At 38.0% G+C, this 19,749-nt stretch overlaps 1 protein-coding gene across 1 annotated transcript; it reads left to right on the top strand.

The window, feature by feature from the left end:
• Positions 1 to 5,573: 5,573 nt before the first annotated feature.
• On the top strand, positions 5,574 to 19,458 carry LOC120522760 (calcium uptake protein 1, mitochondrial-like; the record flags this gene model as incomplete). Its single annotated transcript, XM_039743490.1, has 4 exons — positions 5,574 to 5,750; positions 11,869 to 11,977; positions 16,930 to 17,019; positions 18,139 to 19,458. Coding segments are annotated over 4 exons (537 nt in total), but the record flags the coding sequence as incomplete, so codon positions are not given.
• Between the last annotated feature and the right edge of the window lie 291 nt (positions 19,459 to 19,749).

Below are 19,749 nucleotides of genomic sequence, written 5' to 3'. Positions count from 1 at the left end.
TGAATCTCTACATGATTTGAAGGTTTCTTTTATTCCAGCCGTTACCTTAAGCAGGTTTCAGGCTTTACTGAAACAGTGTTGAATACACAAGCATTTATAATTCTTGGCCATCCTATGGCACTCAAGTTAATAAGTAAATAACAGTTAAGGCCACTTCTTTTGTTCTATCAATCTATCCTGGGAAAATAATTATTTTAATCTTGCTGAATTCCAGAGTATGACCTTTGCACTGAAGAACCTACATCTTAATTGGCTGTTGTACATTAAAACTTTACTCCTTCACTTGTTAAACTTTTTTAGGTTAAATGCTGACCTGTCAGGTGGTTGTATACTTTCATACTGCCTAGTCTGTAATGAGCAACTGAAGCTAGCAGACAGTGGGAACTTAGATATAATCTGGATGTAGGCAAGGTAGATGATGTTTTTAAATGCACTGAAATTTTAGGAAAATACAAATCAGACTGGAAAATTGATGATATGCTTGATCATACAGTACAGCTAGAAGAATACAGTGACACACCATAACATGACATGTTGGACAAATATGGCTATCTATCTTAAATCCATGTCAGCAGTGCAGATTCTGTATTTTTGTCATTCTGTTTGAAAGCCAGCTACTTTTATCTCTTTACTTCATGAATCATTTTTTATATGTTAATCCAGAGAATGAATGACATTATTGCTAGTCACATAATAGGATACCAAAATGAGTGCTTTGTATAGAGAGGAGTTGAGCTTGAACATTTGTAAGAGCTGAAGTTCTTTCCAACTCTTAACCAGTGAAATGTCTGATGCTGTTTCCTCTTAAGAGTCAGCCTAATATACAGTCTCTCTGAATTCCTGTTCTGCCACATAAGTATCTATTTGCATAGATTCAAAGGGGACGCAGATTAACAACAGGTGTCCTTTATTGAGCAGAACACGAACAAGAATGGAACATTCCACAAAGAGACAGAAACATTGCAGCTATTGGCTTTTGGTGTCGATCCTTCTCTGGATTACCACTTTCTGATCTGATCTCCTCTCATCTCGTTTGATCCAGTCTCCTGCAGTTTCTTTTTTTATATCCCATCCGTTGACCTTTTAACCTTGCTTAAACTGAACTTTTCTTTATATTGCATGTACAACCATGGATAAGTAAAAGAGACATTTCTATAATCATTATATTTAACATCTCTGTATTATATAAAAAAAATCTTGGGACAAGACGTGACTTTCTCAGAGAGACACTTTTATGTTCCGCGAGACAAAGAGTAGATGACAAAGTAGAACAAAACGTTGGCGCTTTACACGTGCAGAGCAGGTTATATATAATGGAAATGCGAAAATTCGAAAGTCTCCAAGAAATGATAGTAAAGATTGCATTAGCGCAAACAAATGGAAATTACTACTCTGTGAAATAACGGAATAGCGAAAAGAGATTGAATATACTGTTTGGATTTAAGCTTTAAGTCGGAGACTTGTAGATAGTCTAATTCGTGTTACCATTGGTGAAAAGTAGTGTTTCTTCCCAATGAAGAGGTGTATCAGTGAGAATTAAGAGATTTGTTGTTTGGTGAAAGTGAAATCCACATATGCTGTCACGCTTGGGTCACAGCGTTGCACAGATACACAGGAGATTTTAGAAACGTTATTCAGATAATTCAAACAAACGTAGGTCTCTTTCAGGAGTGAATCGAGCTCAGTGTGTAGTCGGAGGGAACAGTTCTGTCTCTCAATTAAAAGAATAGAAAATCTTCCTCTTCAAAGCGGCGCGCCTGGGGAGGGGGACCCCCAACAGGAACAGAGGATGTCTGGGGGAGAAGAGAGAGAAGGCAGTGCGACAAAAGGACAGCTGCTGTACAGGCTCTAGTAAATCAAAATTTTTCAATATATACAGTATATTATACATATATATATTTTTTTTTACATATCAGGTTTGAGCCTGTCTAGTGAAACATCAGATTCAGGGGTAGATCCTGGTCCTGCTAGCAAGTGTCATTTAATTTTAACTAGCATGAGAATTGCATTCTGAAGTGCATTGTCCTTTCCAATTAGTGCATCTTTCCATGAATGTCTGTACTAGTAACACAATTATCTGGATAATACAGTTTAAAGCATCCTTTGGACATGTACCTCCCTCCGTCACTCCAAGGTCATAATTAAAGTAAGGGATTGTTGAATTAATGTTTTTATAAATGATCTGTATTTAGGAAGACATTTACTCTTTCATTTATTTTCTCAAGCTTGGTAATTTTATTTTGAGTTTTCATTAAACATGCCAGCATCTGTTCTTTTTTGCCACTAGCTTAATGAGAGACAGATTGTAATATTGACAGACTGAATAAAAATGTATGCACCTTTTATCAGAAAGGTACCGTTATTGTAAATTTCTGATGCCATCTAGTGGTTACTAAAAAATGTTACATGATAACTTCAAGAGTAATATTATTATTAGTATTATTATTATCACATTTGCCTGTTGCCTACAAGCTCAGCTACAGTTACAGCTAGTTACAGATATTTTGTACAGGTGGAGCACAAGCAGCTTAAGCAATTTGCACAGGGCCACATTGTGGGTCATGGGCGGGAATTGAACTGACAGTCAGCAGAGCACTGAAGTCAAACATCTGCAGGTAGGCAGTTAGATTCGATACATTGTTCCACTATAAAATAGCTCAGATATTATCATTTTGAACATTAGAATATTTTAATCAATTTACGTAATAAATAATAAACTGTAGCAAATAAAAGCAGAGCCACTAATGGGAAGAGCATATTGACTGGCTTATTACTAAAGAAGGAGATGGGGTATCGGGATTTCTGTAGTGATCTACATTCACGTTGGGTTTAAATTAAATGATGCTGTAAAAAGCACTGTCTGATTCAGTTTCAAGTTCATTAAGTTAAGTATAACTTAAAAATGTCCCTTCTTTTACATTTGACATTAAAGGACGTTCCTCAGTATTTTAAAGTATTTTACATTTAGTTATTAGCCACTCAATGTACCAACTCATTATCCAACCCGCTATATCCTAAAACTGGGTGCAAGGCCAACCCCAGCCAACACAGGGTGCAAGGTAGGAACAAATCCCGGGCAGGGCACCAGCCCACCGCAGGGCGCACATACACACACACACACACTAGGGATAATTTAGGATCGCCAATGCGCCTAACCAGCATGTCTTTGGACTGTGGGAGGAAACCCTCCCAGACACAGGGAGAACATGCAGACTCCACGCAGGGAGGACCCAGGAAGCGAACCCAAGCCTCCTTACTGCGAGGCAGCAGCGCTACCACTGCACCACCGGGCCGCCCCTCAAAGTAGCAATACTTAAATAAAACAACTACATAGTTTAGGTTTTGACATGCCCATGGTTAACAATAACATTAATTAATTCTTTTCATTGCTGATATAGATTATCTTACTCACTGCCATGCAGGTACCTACTCATACTTCAATGAATCTCAAGAGTACAAAAGGCATCAATTCAAATGCATCAGACTGCATTGTACATATTTTAAATCATGTTTGTTACTATCATTTACAACCCTGACACCTAAGTATTTGAATAAGACCTTCTGTCAGTGGTTCTTTACCTTTAAATTGTTGCGTTGCTTATGGGGACTCGCATTAACTTTGAAGTTGGCTAGTTAGTGCTTTCAGATACTTCTTATTTGCCACTTTGTAATCAGACATGTTTCATTTGAAACATTAAATAGAATCATTACTGGTTGTTGCTAGAATTTAAAGTGATGTATTAACACCAAATCCCTTACCATACTGTCAGCTGGGTTCTTCATTTGCAACTATCTGTGAGCATCAGCGTTGTGCTGCAACTGTAGAAGGGGGTGTGTATGTGTGTGTTTTAAAATACATTTTCATTTACAGTTAGACATTTTAGCCAGTGTGTGATTTTGATACAGTTCAAATGCTAGAGAAGCTATTGCATAACAAGCAATACTGTTTCAGAATTTATTAATCATCCACAGTTGATCAGTGTTGCGTATCTCCACATGTTTAATAAAGATCATTTTTGCTTTTGAAAAGGTTTACTGTCTGTAGATATTGTACTTTTGTGGATCTTTTTAATGTCAAATTATAGTGATCTGACCAGTAAATAAACAGAAAAAGTATTTTTTTTTCTGGACAGCTTTCAGAGGTGTGCAGTGAATACCCAACAAGATCTTGCAACCATTTTTTATTGTAAAGAGAAGACATTCATTTCTGAGCCGTGCTGTTTAGGTGCAGAATGGCATGTTAATGAACGTGCTGTGTAAAAACGGTGCAAGTGTAAATCCCTGCTCAGTGAGAGTCTTTGCAGCATTTCCGGTGAGAGGAGAGTCTTTCTATATAAGAGCGCATGCACATCCTTAGGAAACTTTATTAAAGTAAGATCAAACACAGAATGAGATACATGGCTTGGGTTTGGTGAGGACATATTTTACCTGTTTCTTATTCATACATCATATTCCTTAAGCTCACAACATAAGACTCACATGCTATGCAGGCACTGAATTAAAGAGGACTTGATAAAGTTTACTAGTATAAATGCCAGAAGAGGGTTATATGTCGCAGTAGCAAACATATTAGGGACTGCGTCAATAAGTTGTGGCATTGTTACAACAAAATTATAGTTCTCATCATTATGCAAAAACAGCAGTGAATCGACATCTGTTGTGTTTTAATGGCAAAATTATAGCTGAACAAGTCAATCAAATCATTTTTAACCTTTGCAAATAACGAAATAACCTTTCAAAAGAGGTTGTTGGAAATAATTTTTTATAAGTTGCTCCAGTTTTTATAGACAAATGATTTTTGTTTTAACCTAGGTCACAGGAATGTTATTAGTATAGTACAGAATGTCCAACAGACAAAATGAGGTCTGGTTTATTCATTTCCAATGAAATTCTGCACCCTCTTTCTCAAAACATCGTGATATAAAGGATGTGGACTACTGTCACTCAAACATCTATCTCGGCACAGCCTGCTCCAAGATACTCAGCAGGCCCCGTCCAGACTGTGAAGTGCTCATAGACCGTCATCTCTCGCAAACTCAGTAATGGGCACTGAATAATTTATAATGTCACATGACGTGACTCACAAGTTTTTCATGTTTCATTTAGCCTAAAAATCCACCATGTATTTATTTCTGTGTTCAAAAATCAATATTTTTGTGGCCAGCTTTGTGTAGATCTAATGTGGTGGGGTACATCCCTGCCTCCTTTGGGATTGCTGAGGCGTCCACTACACCAGTGCTAGCAGGTAATAAGAACCTGTGTGGATGATTCTTGACTGAAAACAATTCCCTTCCCTAGATCCAGAATTGATTAATAAAAATGCAGTAATTTCCACCCTTTCTTACTTATTTATTTTAAAGCATAAATACTACCATTTTCCATCTACTGTAATTGCAGTTAATCAACTTTACTTTTAGTTTTCACCTTGTTTCATGTTCTGAAGTGTGACTAGTATGCTCAAACAGGCTATTGACTTTGAGCTACATCATTTGTATGAAAATGTGCTATATAAATAAATGTAGGCTGGTTGTGTCTTCTGTAAACATTCTTTTATCAGCCTTGCTTGTGTCTAATTTCTGACTTATTTCTGTCTTGCTGTCTTTCTCCCCCAGTTTGAACGTAATGACCCTGTCAATGGACGAATCACAGAACGTCAGTTTGGAAGTATGCTACTAGCATACAGTGGGGTCCAGTCACGCAAGCTTACTCAAATGCTGAAGAACCTGAAGAAGCAGTTTAAAGATGCTCCGGTACAATTTTGTTTTCACCCCATATTAAAAAATTTTAACTGATTTTGTTCTTATCTGAATCAGAATCACATTTATTGGCCAAGTTTGATCACATAGATTACATTATAGACATACACTCAATTGACAAGTACACACCTAAAATAAATACAACACAAAGAATATACGTATATGCATAAAAAGTGCAAGAAATACTGAGATATATGCTATGGTGGATGGCCCTATAATGGAGAGAGCATAACCAGATCATTACCCCCCTCCCAGAACGCTAGAGGGCAGCCCCCCTGGTGTGCAGCAGTGCTCCAGGTTTGGAGCATGGAAGCTCAACCCTGCTGGGGCCCAGGGAACTGCTGAGCCCTTGTCTGCAGCACTTCCGCCACACCCGAGCCAGAGTCGGGAGGAAGCAGACGAAGCTTGAGGAAGGAGTGACGGTAGAAGAAAGCAGAAGAAAGAGAAGGACTGTGAACCGTGCACTTTGGTGCACTGTACTGTGCTGTGCTCTGGCGAGTGAAGAAAAGTGCTTCTCTAGTCTTGAATAAAAGTTTGTTGTGTGCTGCACTTGTGATTCTGTCTGTCGGTGTTGGGTTAGGGCAGCTGTACGTGCCCCGGTGGTCCACAATGCATTAGCTATATGTAAAAATATTGCAAGGCATTGGAGGTTGGTGGGGGGGGGACTCACAGACTGAGCAAGGAGAGCAAAGTTAACCATTTATGAGCTTCATAACCTGTGGAAATAAACTGTTCTTACTGTATATCTGCTTGTTTTGGTGTAGTTTACACTATTATGCCTTACAGATGGAAGAAGTTCAGACAGGTTGTGGCCTGGATGTGAGGAATCTGTGATCATTTTTCCCTGTCTGCTTCACGACTCTGGAATAACACATGTCCTTAAAGGTGGAAAAACCAGAGCCAGTGATCATCGGTCACCAGACCTGACTATTCGCTGTAGCTTGTTCTCGTCAGGTTAAATGCTAATCCAAACCACGCTGTAATGGATGAGCGGAGTACAGTTTAAATTTGTGCTCATAGATCACGTATTGCTTTCTGTTTAGCGTCTGCTCCGAGTGTAATGAATTTTGATTCAAGACCATGAATTAATTGTGGCAAAACTAAATGTAATCAAATGATGGTTAATTAGCATCAAAAGGATGAGCAAAGAGAGTCAACAGTTGAGGTACGGAGTGGTCCAATTACAAATGGGTTCACCCAGTGCTAAAGATGGAGAATGAGGAATTGATAAGGCAGGAGATCCGCCGTCTCCTTGAACAGGTGAAAGCTGGAGATGTAAATAACGAGTTTATTCTCTTTTGTCTCGATTGGTTGCTGGAAGAAAAGTTTAATATTAGCAGCAACAAGAGAATAATTTCCAACTGGTATAGTAACAGCCAATTAACGCATTCAAGACCTAATGATCCAAAGAGCTACAGCAACCATGGCATCCATATAACAATATTCCCCTAAATATGATTTGTAATAACCTACAGATGGGGATGACCGTTCCAGGTAAACTTCTTGACGTATCGGCCAGGACTATTAGAAGAAGAATGGAGCAATATCATATAAGGCAAACATATTACATTAATCAGACAATTTATTGTAAAAGTAAACTTTTTCAGCGAGACCTAAAACATACTTCTCACCCTTTCAGTTAATTGCTCCACACTGCTGTAACTTATGCTTGCTGTCAGGAAACAGACATTTTTAGAGGTTGAATGTCCCTTACCCCACCTTGTAATGCTGATTTGCATGATAATTGTGTGGTTGTAATCTGAAATGCAATATACTCGGAGCAGCCATTAAACGAAATGCAATATGTTTACTTTGCTTTATGATGGATGGACATGAGTTAAAATGCAATATGCTGTTGTATTACATTTTAAACCGACACAAAAATTTTGTCACATAATAAAAAGCAATTGATGATTTTGTTGATAAGTTTTTAATTATGACATGATAAATCAGTGCCAGATTAAGTGCAACATATATAATGTAGTTAACATGTTGAATGGAACATAATTTTTACACAGTCTTCCACAGTTTGTTGGCATTTATATTAAAAAGTGGCTCACACTTTTAATTACTGTTTATTTATAAAGCACTTTGAGCAGCAATTATTGTATATATATAAGTAGTATATAAATAAATGTTGCTGTTTTTAACGTATAGCCCTCATTTAAAACCATCAGTTCATGGAAAACATTGTGGCGAAGAAATCTCAAGAGTATTTATTGTCATTTCATCCATATACAGTAGTACAGCATACAGTGAAACGAAACAATGTTCCTCCAGGACCATGGTGCTACATAGAACACAGGACAACGAAGAATCCACGACACATAACATAAAGACACATAATATATAACAAAGTGCATGTGAGTCAACTGTGCAAACATGTACAACCATGTGCAACACTGCACAGCAGAACACATATATCAGATATCAGACTGGTCCGTGAGTGTTCAGGAATCTAACTGCTTGGAGGAAGAAACTGTTACACATTCTGGTGGTAAGGGCCCAAATGCTTCGGTACATTTTTCCCAATGGCAGGAATGTAAACAATGAGTGTGAAGGGTGTGTTGGGTCATTCACAATGCTGGTGGCTTTGCGGATGCAGCATGTGGTGTAAATGTCCACGATGGAAGGAAGAGAGACACCAATGATCTTCTCAGCTGTCTTGTTGTAGGGCTTTACGATCCCTAACCGTGCAATTTCCAAACCAGACAGTGATGCAGTTGTTCAGGATGCTCTCTATGGTTCCTCTGTAGAATGTTGTTAGAGTAGCTGGTGGAAGATGGGCTTTCCTCAGCCTATGCAGGAAGTAGAGCTGCTGCTGGGCTTTCTTGGCTAAAGCGCTGGTGTTGTAGAACCAGGTGAGGTTCTGTGCCAGGTGGACACACAGAAATTTGGTGCTACTAACGACCTCCACAGTTGCGCCATCAATGTTCAGTGGCAGATAGTCACTCTTAGTCTTCCTAAAGTCAACAATCAAATCTGAATTCTTGTGAGATTCTAAACTAGGGGTGCCCACACTTTTTTGACTTGCGAGCTACTTTTAAAATGACCAGGTCGAAATGATCTACCTACATTAAAAATTATATATATAGCATTCAAAGTCTGAATCACAATCTGATTGTATGGGTGGTTACCTACCAGGTAACGCATTTGGTTGGTCTGGAAGTTGGCAGACGTGCGCCACAGGTGCCCTCTCAGTTGTGAGAAGCAGATCATAGAATGTTACATAGTCAACTGTCAAATAATGCAAAGAGTACGCGACACGTGTTTCGCCTTATTTTGGGCTCATCAGGCGTACACACTCCACTGCACCCCTCATCGGGGATCGAATCTCAGATGTCAGACAAACGCACTTCGATTGTGACATTGTGAGAAAAAAAATCCTCTTCCAGTTCCACATCCAGCCCATACCCTCCCCAAATAATTTTTTTTTTAAATCCCCTCTTTAGTCGATGTAAATTGGAAGGCTAACTAGATCACAGCCGGATGACCAGTGTGTTAAAAGAGAAGAGATCTCAGATTGGCCGCCCTGTATGTCAATCAAGTGGCAAATGCCATAGAGAGGATATATGATAGACTAACGTTTAAAAAATTTTTTTGAATGCAACGCGATCTACCGGTCGATCGCGATCAACGCATTGGGCACCCCTGTTCTAAACTATAAATAAAGTCTAAACAAGGAAGGTTAGTGTTATTATAATGTGTTAAGGCTGCCACTGAAATAAATTTGCTTCTTTAATATTTTGGTGAAACATACTACCTACCATTTTAGGTACGTTTGTTTAGGTAGTTTAAGAAAGAGACACCCGAATGCTAACTTTTTTATCAAACAAACTTTTTTTTCCTAATGGATGAACATTTGCATTTGACTGCCTCTCATTTTCTTTGTAAGATTGAGACCTTGCCAAGTTCTGCTCCTAGTGAGCCTGCTGGGTCTTGTTAAGAGGAGGCTTCATTGGAATTTTAGTGAAAACATGAAGGTAGGAGGTATGTTAGAAGGTATGTGTTATTGAAGAAGGCTTGCAGAGGCTTGTTGCTTCGGTGTCATCAGTTTGATCTTACATATGCTTATTTGGCCTTTCACCAAACTGCTATTTGAAAAACAAAGTAAAAGCTTTCTGAGAGTGAAGAAAACTTAATATTTACTTTTTTTTCCATCATAAGCACTATTGTAACTTGTCCTGCACCATTAAAAGATTTTTTTGAATTTTTTTTTTTTTTAAGTATTAAAATAAGTACATTGAAAGTTCACTGAGGTTTCATTTTCTTTCACCTGGCTGCCCATTTGACCCATTATTTTAACAATTGCATGATATATAACAGACACTCTTAGACACTTACAGTTTATTAAACATACCAGGGTGCATAAAACAAAGTTGATTTATGTGATACATTGTGCTGTTAGGTTAAATTCGTAGCAGTCTGTGAATAAAATATAATAGACATTTTGAGTTGATGCCTACAGTGCTGCTTATTTCCCAGAAATATGATGGGGTGCTTTCACTCCATTACCTGTGATTAAAGTCATACAGTGTGTTTGTAATGACAAAGTAACACCAAAGGTGAATTATAGTGAAGTACTAACTTTTAGGCTGTCAAAAATACCTTCACTGACTATGTTCACCATGAGCACACACTATTCTTTTGTTCCTTTATTATATTTATATAAAAATAAAGGTCTCAGGAATGTTTTTTTTTCTGGTTCTCTATTTGCCAATTCTGAAATTGTTATCTACAAATCTACTGCATTTGCCAGAAATGGTGGTGCAGTTCTGTGAGCTTGACTTTTGGTCAGTGCACACACATTCCCATATTTATACATCTAATGTGGGACTGACCTTCTGTTCATTGTGTTGTGTGAAAAGGAGTCCAGGCACTTCCTGATCCTTCTCCTTGTCCTACCTGCCACCAAAAACCCACTTCAGGAGCTTGAGAATGTTTGAGAAATGAGCAAACAAACTTAAAATAAATTCCAGAGGTTATTAAGATTTTTCAGATTGTAGAGAATATATGTTTGGGGGGCTATTCAACTTGTATATCCTAAATAATGTATATTATGCCTTGCAGAGCCTTCACAGCCGGAATAACACGCTGCAACACTGCAGTGACTCCCAAGTGCTCTCACACGGGTATTGCAGCTTAGTGTTGGACATCATCTAAAATATTATTACCTATCTAGCTTAGTGTTGGATATCATCATAAATATTGAGTGTTGGATATCATTTTAAGTATTGTTACCTATCTAGCTTAGCGTTGGATATCGTCTTAAATATTGTTACCTGTCTAGCTTACTATTGGATATCGTCTTAAATATTGTTACCTGTCTAGCTGAGTGTTACATATCATCTTAAATATTGTTACCTATCTAGCTTAGCATTGGATATCGTCTTAAATATTGTTACCTATCTTGCTTAGTGTTGGATATCGTCTTAAATATTGTTATCTGTCTAGCTGAGTGTTGGATATCGTCTTAAATATTGTTACCTATCTAGCTTAGCGTTGTTATCATCTTAGAAATTGTTACCTGTCTAGCTTACCGTTGGATATCGTCTTAAATATTGTTACCTATCTATCTTAGTGTTGGATATCATCTTAAATATTATTACCTGTCTAGCTGAGTGTTACATATCATCTTAAATAATTGTTACCTGTCTAGATTTATGGGCTTGTCATATGTAGCCATCTGCTTCACTCTACCTAATATGACTAGAAAAAAAACAAGAATAAATATCCTTTTTCTTGCCAGAGCTTTTGTTAAACTCTAAAATAAATAGAATTTGTTAGTGTTACGATTACAGATTTCTAAGCAGTCAGCCAGATGTTCTTGATCTACGGATGTGCTTTCCATAACATATAGTGTACTATTTTAAACTATGTTGATGCATCACTAAACACATTCTTAACTGGCATGAAGGCATTCACTTTAATTGCTAAATCCAGGACTTCTTTTGCTGCTAGTTACTGATACTTGTTAGCATCTGCTAATGGCTGTTATGTAATGTAATAAAAAATAAATAAATATTGTCTGATACAAAAATAAGTAACTGTAAAAAGAAAATAAACAATTTTTTTTCCATGTAACTATATCTTGCTTTGTTGTATTTTGCAGGGCATAACTTTTGAAGAACTAGAAAATTTCTTTAAATTCCTGAAAAATGTAAATGATGTGGACACGGCCCTGAGCTTCTATCACATGGCTGGTGCCTCAATAGATAAAGGTTGGTATCAGAAATCAGTAACACTTTAGTTTAGGTACTGCAAACATGTATCTATGACTCATTTACTCCTATGTATCAAGACCTTAACAAACACTGCTTCTGGTCTTCATGACACTTATAAAACATCAACAGGTTGGTTATTCATCTCTGTGCAGCGTGGCATATTGACATGATGGTAAATGACTTGAAGGATATGAAGGATTCACAGGCCTTATATTAAATATGTAATGTCAAGAGAAATGAGTCACAGTGAAACCACCTCAGACCTCTCGAGTGAAGTTTTGCTAGTAGGTCACATTGCAGAGATGAATGAACTCTTCAATGATGCTTTGTAAGTGTTATGAAAACTCAAAGAAGCCTTTGTTAAGGCCTTGTTACTTGAGAGTAAATCAGTAATAGATGCATTTTTGTACTTACCTACACTGGTACAAATCAAGGAAATAATTGATGGACAAAGTGTGTGCATGAAATTGAAGTTGAACAAAAGCACTTTGTATTTAATTTATGTTTTTTAGTTTGTTAGTTTGGGGAAGGAAAAAAAAAACAGAAAAACTAAACAATGCTCCTTTGCAACACAGGGTTAGAAATTCAGTCCTTTCATGCAAAGAACTCCATTTGTTTTGTTGTGTATCCAAATTTTAAATCTGGGTAATCTAAATTCAGAACTACATGATTATTTCATTGCTATAGAAAAATGAAATATATAACAATTATTTCCAAACTTGATACATTAAATGATTTAATTTCTGAATTTCAGCATATTTTGTATTACTGCTGGTGGCATGGAGGCATAACTCTGAAATGTAAATTCTAAATGTACACTAACTGCTGTGGACTGGCTCTGGATTCAGACACAGTGTCTGTGTGAAAGTGCCCTCTGATGGACTGGCATTTCATACAAGATTGGTTCTAATCTGTGAACACCCCTTTACCTGAAAATTGGTTTTAGATGGTAAAGTTGATTGATGGATATTTTTTGTTATGAAGAAGCATTTGCTATAATATTTTTATGTTTCTGTCATGTGCCTTCTATCTGTGTTAAGGATACCAATTTATTTCATTCACGGGAGTGTAAATTTAGTAGCGCTGTTACTGCTTGTTTTTTTCTGTTACCCCAACGCCAGTGTTCTCCAGTTCTAGCCCACCCTCAGTTAAGATACTTCAGCATTATATTCTGCTATTTTATTAACCCATCAGTAAGAACAATTTCAGCACATCACTATTCATCTTGGGTGACACTATAGTATTTCTAAGACACACTTACACAGCCCTAAATCACTTTTTATTTCATGACTTGCTGTTCATATGTTTTTGCTGTAACAGTTATTTGTAGAGGCTCTCTTTATCTGGTGTTTTATTTACTTTGAAATACCATTACTTAATGGAAATGTAAATTGGGTGCACTGGGTCAGCACATTTGGGTAATGTAGAGCAATTCTCTTAAGCTAGGTTATGGGCCTGAGAGCAGAGGTGGCTACTTTGTCTTAAAAATGGTTGTGTCCCTGTTGACAGCAATGTGTTTTGAAATGCCATTGAGGCAGAAACACAAGAACATCTCGAGGGAAAGGCTGCATTGGTCTGTGCTGAAGAAGTCAATTTTTAGTGAAGGGTATTTAGCTGCAGTTGAGGCTTGAGATTCAGTTATTTACAAGACCGTAGAAGTTTACATTCCCAGAACAGTATGGTATGTTATAGCGAACAAATCGGCCATTAATTAATTCATTCTCAAACATGTCTGGTTCAATAGGGCCGGGGGATTTCCAGGCAGCACTGGGTACAAGACACTAGACAGTTCTGGACAGGATGCCGGTCTATTAAAGGAGCAACACATTATGTAATAAATGAAAATAAACCTTTTCAACCACAGTGCTTTAAATCAGATCAAAACAAATTTTGTTAGTCACATATATATACAGTACAGTATGTACTGAAATACTTAGTTGTTCAACTCCTATTGGTGTGTATTTAAAAGAAATATAAAGGGACAATAAGAGTACTAGATGACTTTATAAATATCAAAAATCATTAATATAATTTTAAATATATGGTAAATAATAAATAAATAAATAGCTTAATAACTTAAAGTAAGAGAATTAACAATAGGGCATTGTGTAGTTCTCAACACTTTGTATGTTGATGTTGGCATTCCTTTTTTAATGCGGTTAAAATAATAGAATATGAAACAGTAAAAACTCCCAAGCGTGTGTCTAAAAGGCCTCTGTAGCTGTACCTGTACTTACAGGAAAAAAAAACGCTGTAAAAACAGGAAGTACCTACAAAGGAAGGAGTGTTCTTTGAATTGAACGAGGGAAGATTAACAGACCTGGAAATGTGAAGATCAGAGCCAAGAAGCACACACTGTATTTTCACTCTTTGGACTTTTCATATGGATGATTACTTTCACTGAGAAGAAAGACAAGGAACGACCACAGAAGTGGAACCCGGGGTACAATTAAGCTGGTGGGCTATAACGTGTGTGTCCCTTGGGATCCATATCTGTGTAAGCTCAAGACTTCTTAAAGGATTCTAAACCCAGCTGATACCTAGACCACAAAATACAGGTGGTGGGCCAGGGTGCTGCTCTTGTAAATATCTGTGTTTTGTTTTGGTGGTGGTATTATTTGTATATAATTGTACAATATCTGTCTCTGCGTGAGATCAGATCAGTTTAATGTTGTAGTGTTGCTTGTGGGGGCGAAACAAGAGGTGATCTGTCAAGAGATAGCAGGCTACCTTAAAGTGACCGGGGAAGAATCAAACCCCATAAGTAGTAGTGGTAGATAGATTAATAATCTCGAAACGTTACAGCTTTCCTTATTCAAGATATGTTTGGACGTTTACACTTGTCAAGGCCACTTTGAAGACCATTATATCCTTGTTAGGAAGAATAAAAACTAAAATACCAGAGCACAGGGGTCTGAATAGTTAGGCAAACAGCAGATTTCAGTTTTCACTAAGATATCCATTGAAGGGTATCTCATTTTGTCTTTAAAATGTTTCTTCTTAAAATTTGGAATTAAAAAATACAGATGTGGAAATATCAATTTTAAATGAGTAACATTTAGACCATTTTTCTAGATACTTTTACAAGCCCCTGCTCAGCAAACATAAGCATATATATCCTACTTGTAGGAATACATTTGTCAAGGGGATGTTTGACTTAGCAGTTTTGTGAGGTTAAGTCGAAGAGCCTCAGAGGGTGTCACAAATATGAATGTTTTTTCTGTGGTTAATCCAATTACTTGTGTATTATTTCCTTCATTTTTTGTGTATCAGAATTCATGAAACCCATTTCTGTAACTGGTTTTGCTGCTTGGGGTTGTTTTCAGTTTAGTGAAAAACATATTCAAGTTGTTAGTGCACAGCCATTTTGTTTTTCTAATGGGTGTCGCCATTTAGGCTGCTTATTGTTGCTATTGAACCGAACTCTGTTCAATGCTTGTATGGACTGGGTGTTGTGCAAAGTTGTGGGGTCTAGCGGCTGTGGGGTATCTGTTGATGAAGAAAGATTAACTGATCTTGACTTTGCTGACGATGCTGTGATCTTGGAGGAGTCAATGGAGGCTCTGATCGGGTCTCTCGAGACACTGAGAGAGGAGTCTGAGTGTCTGGGCTTGCGACTGTCCTGGATAAAAACTAACATCCAGGCCTTTAATAACCTCTTGGGCACGGCCTTCAGCAGTGTGTCTGTCTGCGGAGTGTCGAGCTTGTCGAGAGGTTTACTTATTTTGGCAGTGACATTCATGTCTCTGGTGATTCTTCCTTTAGTCAGTAGACAGATTGGGAGAGCATGGGGGGTCATGAGGTTGCTGGAAAGGGGTGTGTGGCGCTCCCGATATCTATGCAAAAGGACAAAGGTCCAAGTCTTTAGAGTCCTGGTGCCTCCTGTCTTGTTAAATGGTTACGAGACATGGACACTATCCAGTCACTAAGATTGGACTCCTTTGGTACTGTGGGTACCACTGATTTGACTTTGTGTTGAATGAACGGTTGCTCAGACAATGAGGCACATTAACTACATTGTGAGGGAGCGTCAGTAACAGCACTTTGACCATGAGGTTGATCCGGCTTGCAGGATCCTGAGCTGTTTCGTTGTTTGATGGGTGTGGCAATGTGCTTTACTGGTGCACACTCCCCAACCTGACCTGACCTGATTGTTGATATGTCTGTTGCTACTACATGTTATGTCACTTTTGTGACAGTATAAAGGTCAACATCACACATCTGCCATTGTCCAGGTTTCTACAGTTGTGCTTGAAAGTTTGTGAACCCTTTAGAATTTTCTATATTTCTGCATAAATATGACCTAAAACATCATCAGATTTTTACTCAAGTTCTAAAAGTAGATAAAGAGAAACCAGTTAAACAAATGAGACAAAAATATTATACTTGGTCATTTATTTATTGAGGAAAATGATGTGCTCAAGTGTTTTCCACCAGTAAGGTGGATGTAAAGTTGACAAAAGCACCTTTACTACAGGAATAACTTTCACAAGGCTGGAAGCAGCAGGATCAAGTCGGACTAAAGAAAAGGATTTCAGGCATAGGCTATGAGTATAAGAAGACTCTTTAGAAGAGAAGGTAGCGAAGGTAAAGTGCCTTTAACATTAACTACAACAGACAGAAAGGTGGAATGTATCATACAGACTCCGTGACATCAAGACTGTTAGTCAAACTCTGAAAAATGGGCCTTTCAAAGTGTTAATGAAGTCACTTAGAGGGGCTGTGGACGTCTAGACTTGCAGTTGGCGTGTGCATTCTTTATCATGATTATTTAAAACATGCCTGACACTCAAGAATGAAAAGTGCCTCTTGTGTAAAGGGGTGAATTGTCACAGCAACACTCGGCTGTTTTTCTTTAATGTCCTAAATATGAAATCTTTTTGTGCCTGCTGTACAGAACATACTTTTTCTCTAAATTTGCATTTTCGTTACTGTTTTCTGGCTTGCAGCTACAATGAAGCAAGTTGCCCGAACTGTGGCACACGTGGAGCTTTCTGACCATGTCTGTGACGTTGTTTTTGCACTCTTTGACTGTGATGGTAAGTGAAATTGTATCTGATTCTGATGAAATCTATAAAGTAATATGCCTATGTTACTTAGCCTGGTTTCAATTCCAGCTGTTGCTAATGTTCTGATATCCCAGTTACTGTAAATTGTGCAGCTTTCAGCTTCTGTTTTATTGCTGTTGCTTGTTGTTGAATGGGCTTTCAGGCTAAATGTTGGTCAGCAAACTCAGGTGGCAATTTAACTTGTGTATGAACACTTTGTGGCAACATTTGGACGCATGTGAATCTATGGTTACACAAGAAAGATCACTAAGCTAGAACTTGATTGTCCTATTTGTCAGAAATTATTCAAAGGATAGAATTTATAGTGTGTTTCTTAAATTTAAATGATGTCTCATGAAGCAGTGACTGAGCGGGAGGTAGAGTTCATTCTGTCCTCACGTTCTTATATTCCAGCCTACAGAGTGCCAACTTTTAGACGCCATGTTTGATGATATGTCAAATTAAAATTGAAGTGATCTTTTTCACCTAATTTTGTGAGTTCCTTATATTTTTTTGAGGTACTTGCCTTTTACAGAAATTGTTGCTATGTGCCCATCGCTGCAGTGCCTCGCCCTAAACCTGCTTGGTGAGGCTCTTTCTCCCTAGAACCTGTCAACTCGCCTTTCAAATGTCATTTGTTAAACAATGTTTAGTGAGCTGTGATGGCACCTCTGGCTAGTTTGCATCATCCAATCCATCACAGAGTGTGTGTGTCTGTGTCTGTGTGTGTGTGAAGGCTTGCTCTATAGGTTGCCTTGGCAAAACACACATGTCAAGTATTAATAGCAATACAGACATCACTTGTCCTGGTGAGTTGAATTAGACAGATTCATTCAAGAACAGAGTCCTAGACAGAAAAGGTCACCATGTACCTCTTCATGAAGGGGATGAGATTATAAAAACAGGACGAAAAAATCAGGAGTGGTCTCGCCTAGACTTTCTTGTATACTAATATTTGAGGGGTAAACCATAGGACAATGATTATATTTTTATATTATGTACATAAAATCTCGAAATTACATTTTTGGACGATTCCAGTACTTTCCCAATAAGAAAGTAAATCAGGCTTAGGGAGGTCCAGTCCTTAACATGTACTATTTGTACCTCCAGGTAATGGAGAGCTGAGCAATAAGGAGTTCATATCCATCATGAAGCAGAGGCTCATGCGAGGCCTGGAGAAGCCTAAGGACATGGGCTTCACAAGACTGATGAGAGCCATGTGGAAATGCGCCCAGGAAACGGCGTGGGATTTTGCCACTCCAAAGCAGTAATCCGTACCTTCTGTGTTTGGCACAGACGAAAGGGCTGGTCGGGGTTTGTTTATACCAAATGTTGTAAAGGTATATGTTAATAGCTTTTTGAAATGCTTGTTTGAATAACCTTATAACGGTGCCCAAATGTTTGACCAAAAACCTATCAAATGCATTTAGCAAGCGATGGATCCACTCAGGATGAAGCTGGTCTTATTTTACCTTTGAGCACCGCTCATGTTAGACTGAGATTCAAAAGTGAACATATAATATTTGTACAGAGAATTGCAGGTGCATGTGAATTTCTATTTTGCTGCCTCATCTTCCTAAGAAAGAGAACACAGAAATCCTGCGTGCTTCATGGCAGACAGACTGGGCGGAGGGGTCCAAGGTCACAGTTTGAATGGAAGGCTCAGCCAAGGAATTACACCTAGAAGGTCATTAGTGCCTTCAAGGAATATAAAACTCTCAAGTGATGCTGATGAATATTCCAAGAGTGTGTTTCCATGTTTAGTATGCAAGGACTAAAGGGTACGGCGCCAGAGTTAACACTGATGCATTGTTTTGTCTTAATTTTTATTAATATCGCTTATGAGTGGATTGTATAAAAAAACAATATTGAAAGCATCAAAGAAAATACAAAAAATTAAACTGAAGTTACTGGCCTCCACCTTGTAGGATGGTGTTTTAACATTCAGCTTCCAACATGGAGAAGGAAGATCACTTTGCAGCTCATCATTTTTGTTTCACCCAGAGTACCGCAGTTATGGAAATGAGGAGTTTTGGAGACAGTACAGTATAGCCAACATTTTTAAGGACTTAGGAAACACAATTACTCCACAAATTCTAACATGACCTCAAACTTTCTGAAGAAAAAGAAAAGAAATTGTGAGATACCCAGTCGTTCGATTCTGCAGTGTACAGCCATTGTGGACTGATGGACTTTGTTTATCTTTTATTTTGTGCACACAACCAGAAGGTGCCATTTATAGTACAGCACAACATGTCAGCAGCAGGCCTCGAGCTCAATTTTAAACCGTGACTTATTTTAATGAGTATAAATTAATTTACAGCTTAATTTCAAACTATTATGCACTATGCAATTGATGTTTACTTATATTTTGGGCAATTCTAATCTGTACTATTTAATAAAAAAATGGAAGAAAGGTTTGGTGTGTAAGCTTGTCTTCAAGTCCTTTTTACTAAACAGACGCCTATTTTTATTTCAAACTGAGATTACTGGAAGACGTCGGCCCTGCTTGGATGTGTAAGCTGACTCGTGTGGATTTCAGTCAGATGATCACAAGCAAATTACTGTACAACAAAACGTGAGGCCCATTACATGGAAAGATCTTAAAGGAAAGGACGTGATCTTTGAATTACAAGGACAGTGACGTGACTTGGCCTGTCACACGTAGAAGCTCAGTGAAGAGGTGACAGGCATAGGCGTTGATCACGCGAGCTCCTCCAC

This window comes from Polypterus senegalus, unplaced genomic scaffold (assembly GCF_016835505.1).
Source record: "Polypterus senegalus isolate Bchr_013 unplaced genomic scaffold, ASM1683550v1 scaffold_2765, whole genome shotgun sequence".
In the NCBI taxonomy this organism is placed as follows: Eukaryota; Metazoa; Chordata; class Cladistia; order Polypteriformes; family Polypteridae; genus Polypterus; species Polypterus senegalus.
This window is presented reverse-complemented; position numbering and strand designations above follow the sequence as displayed.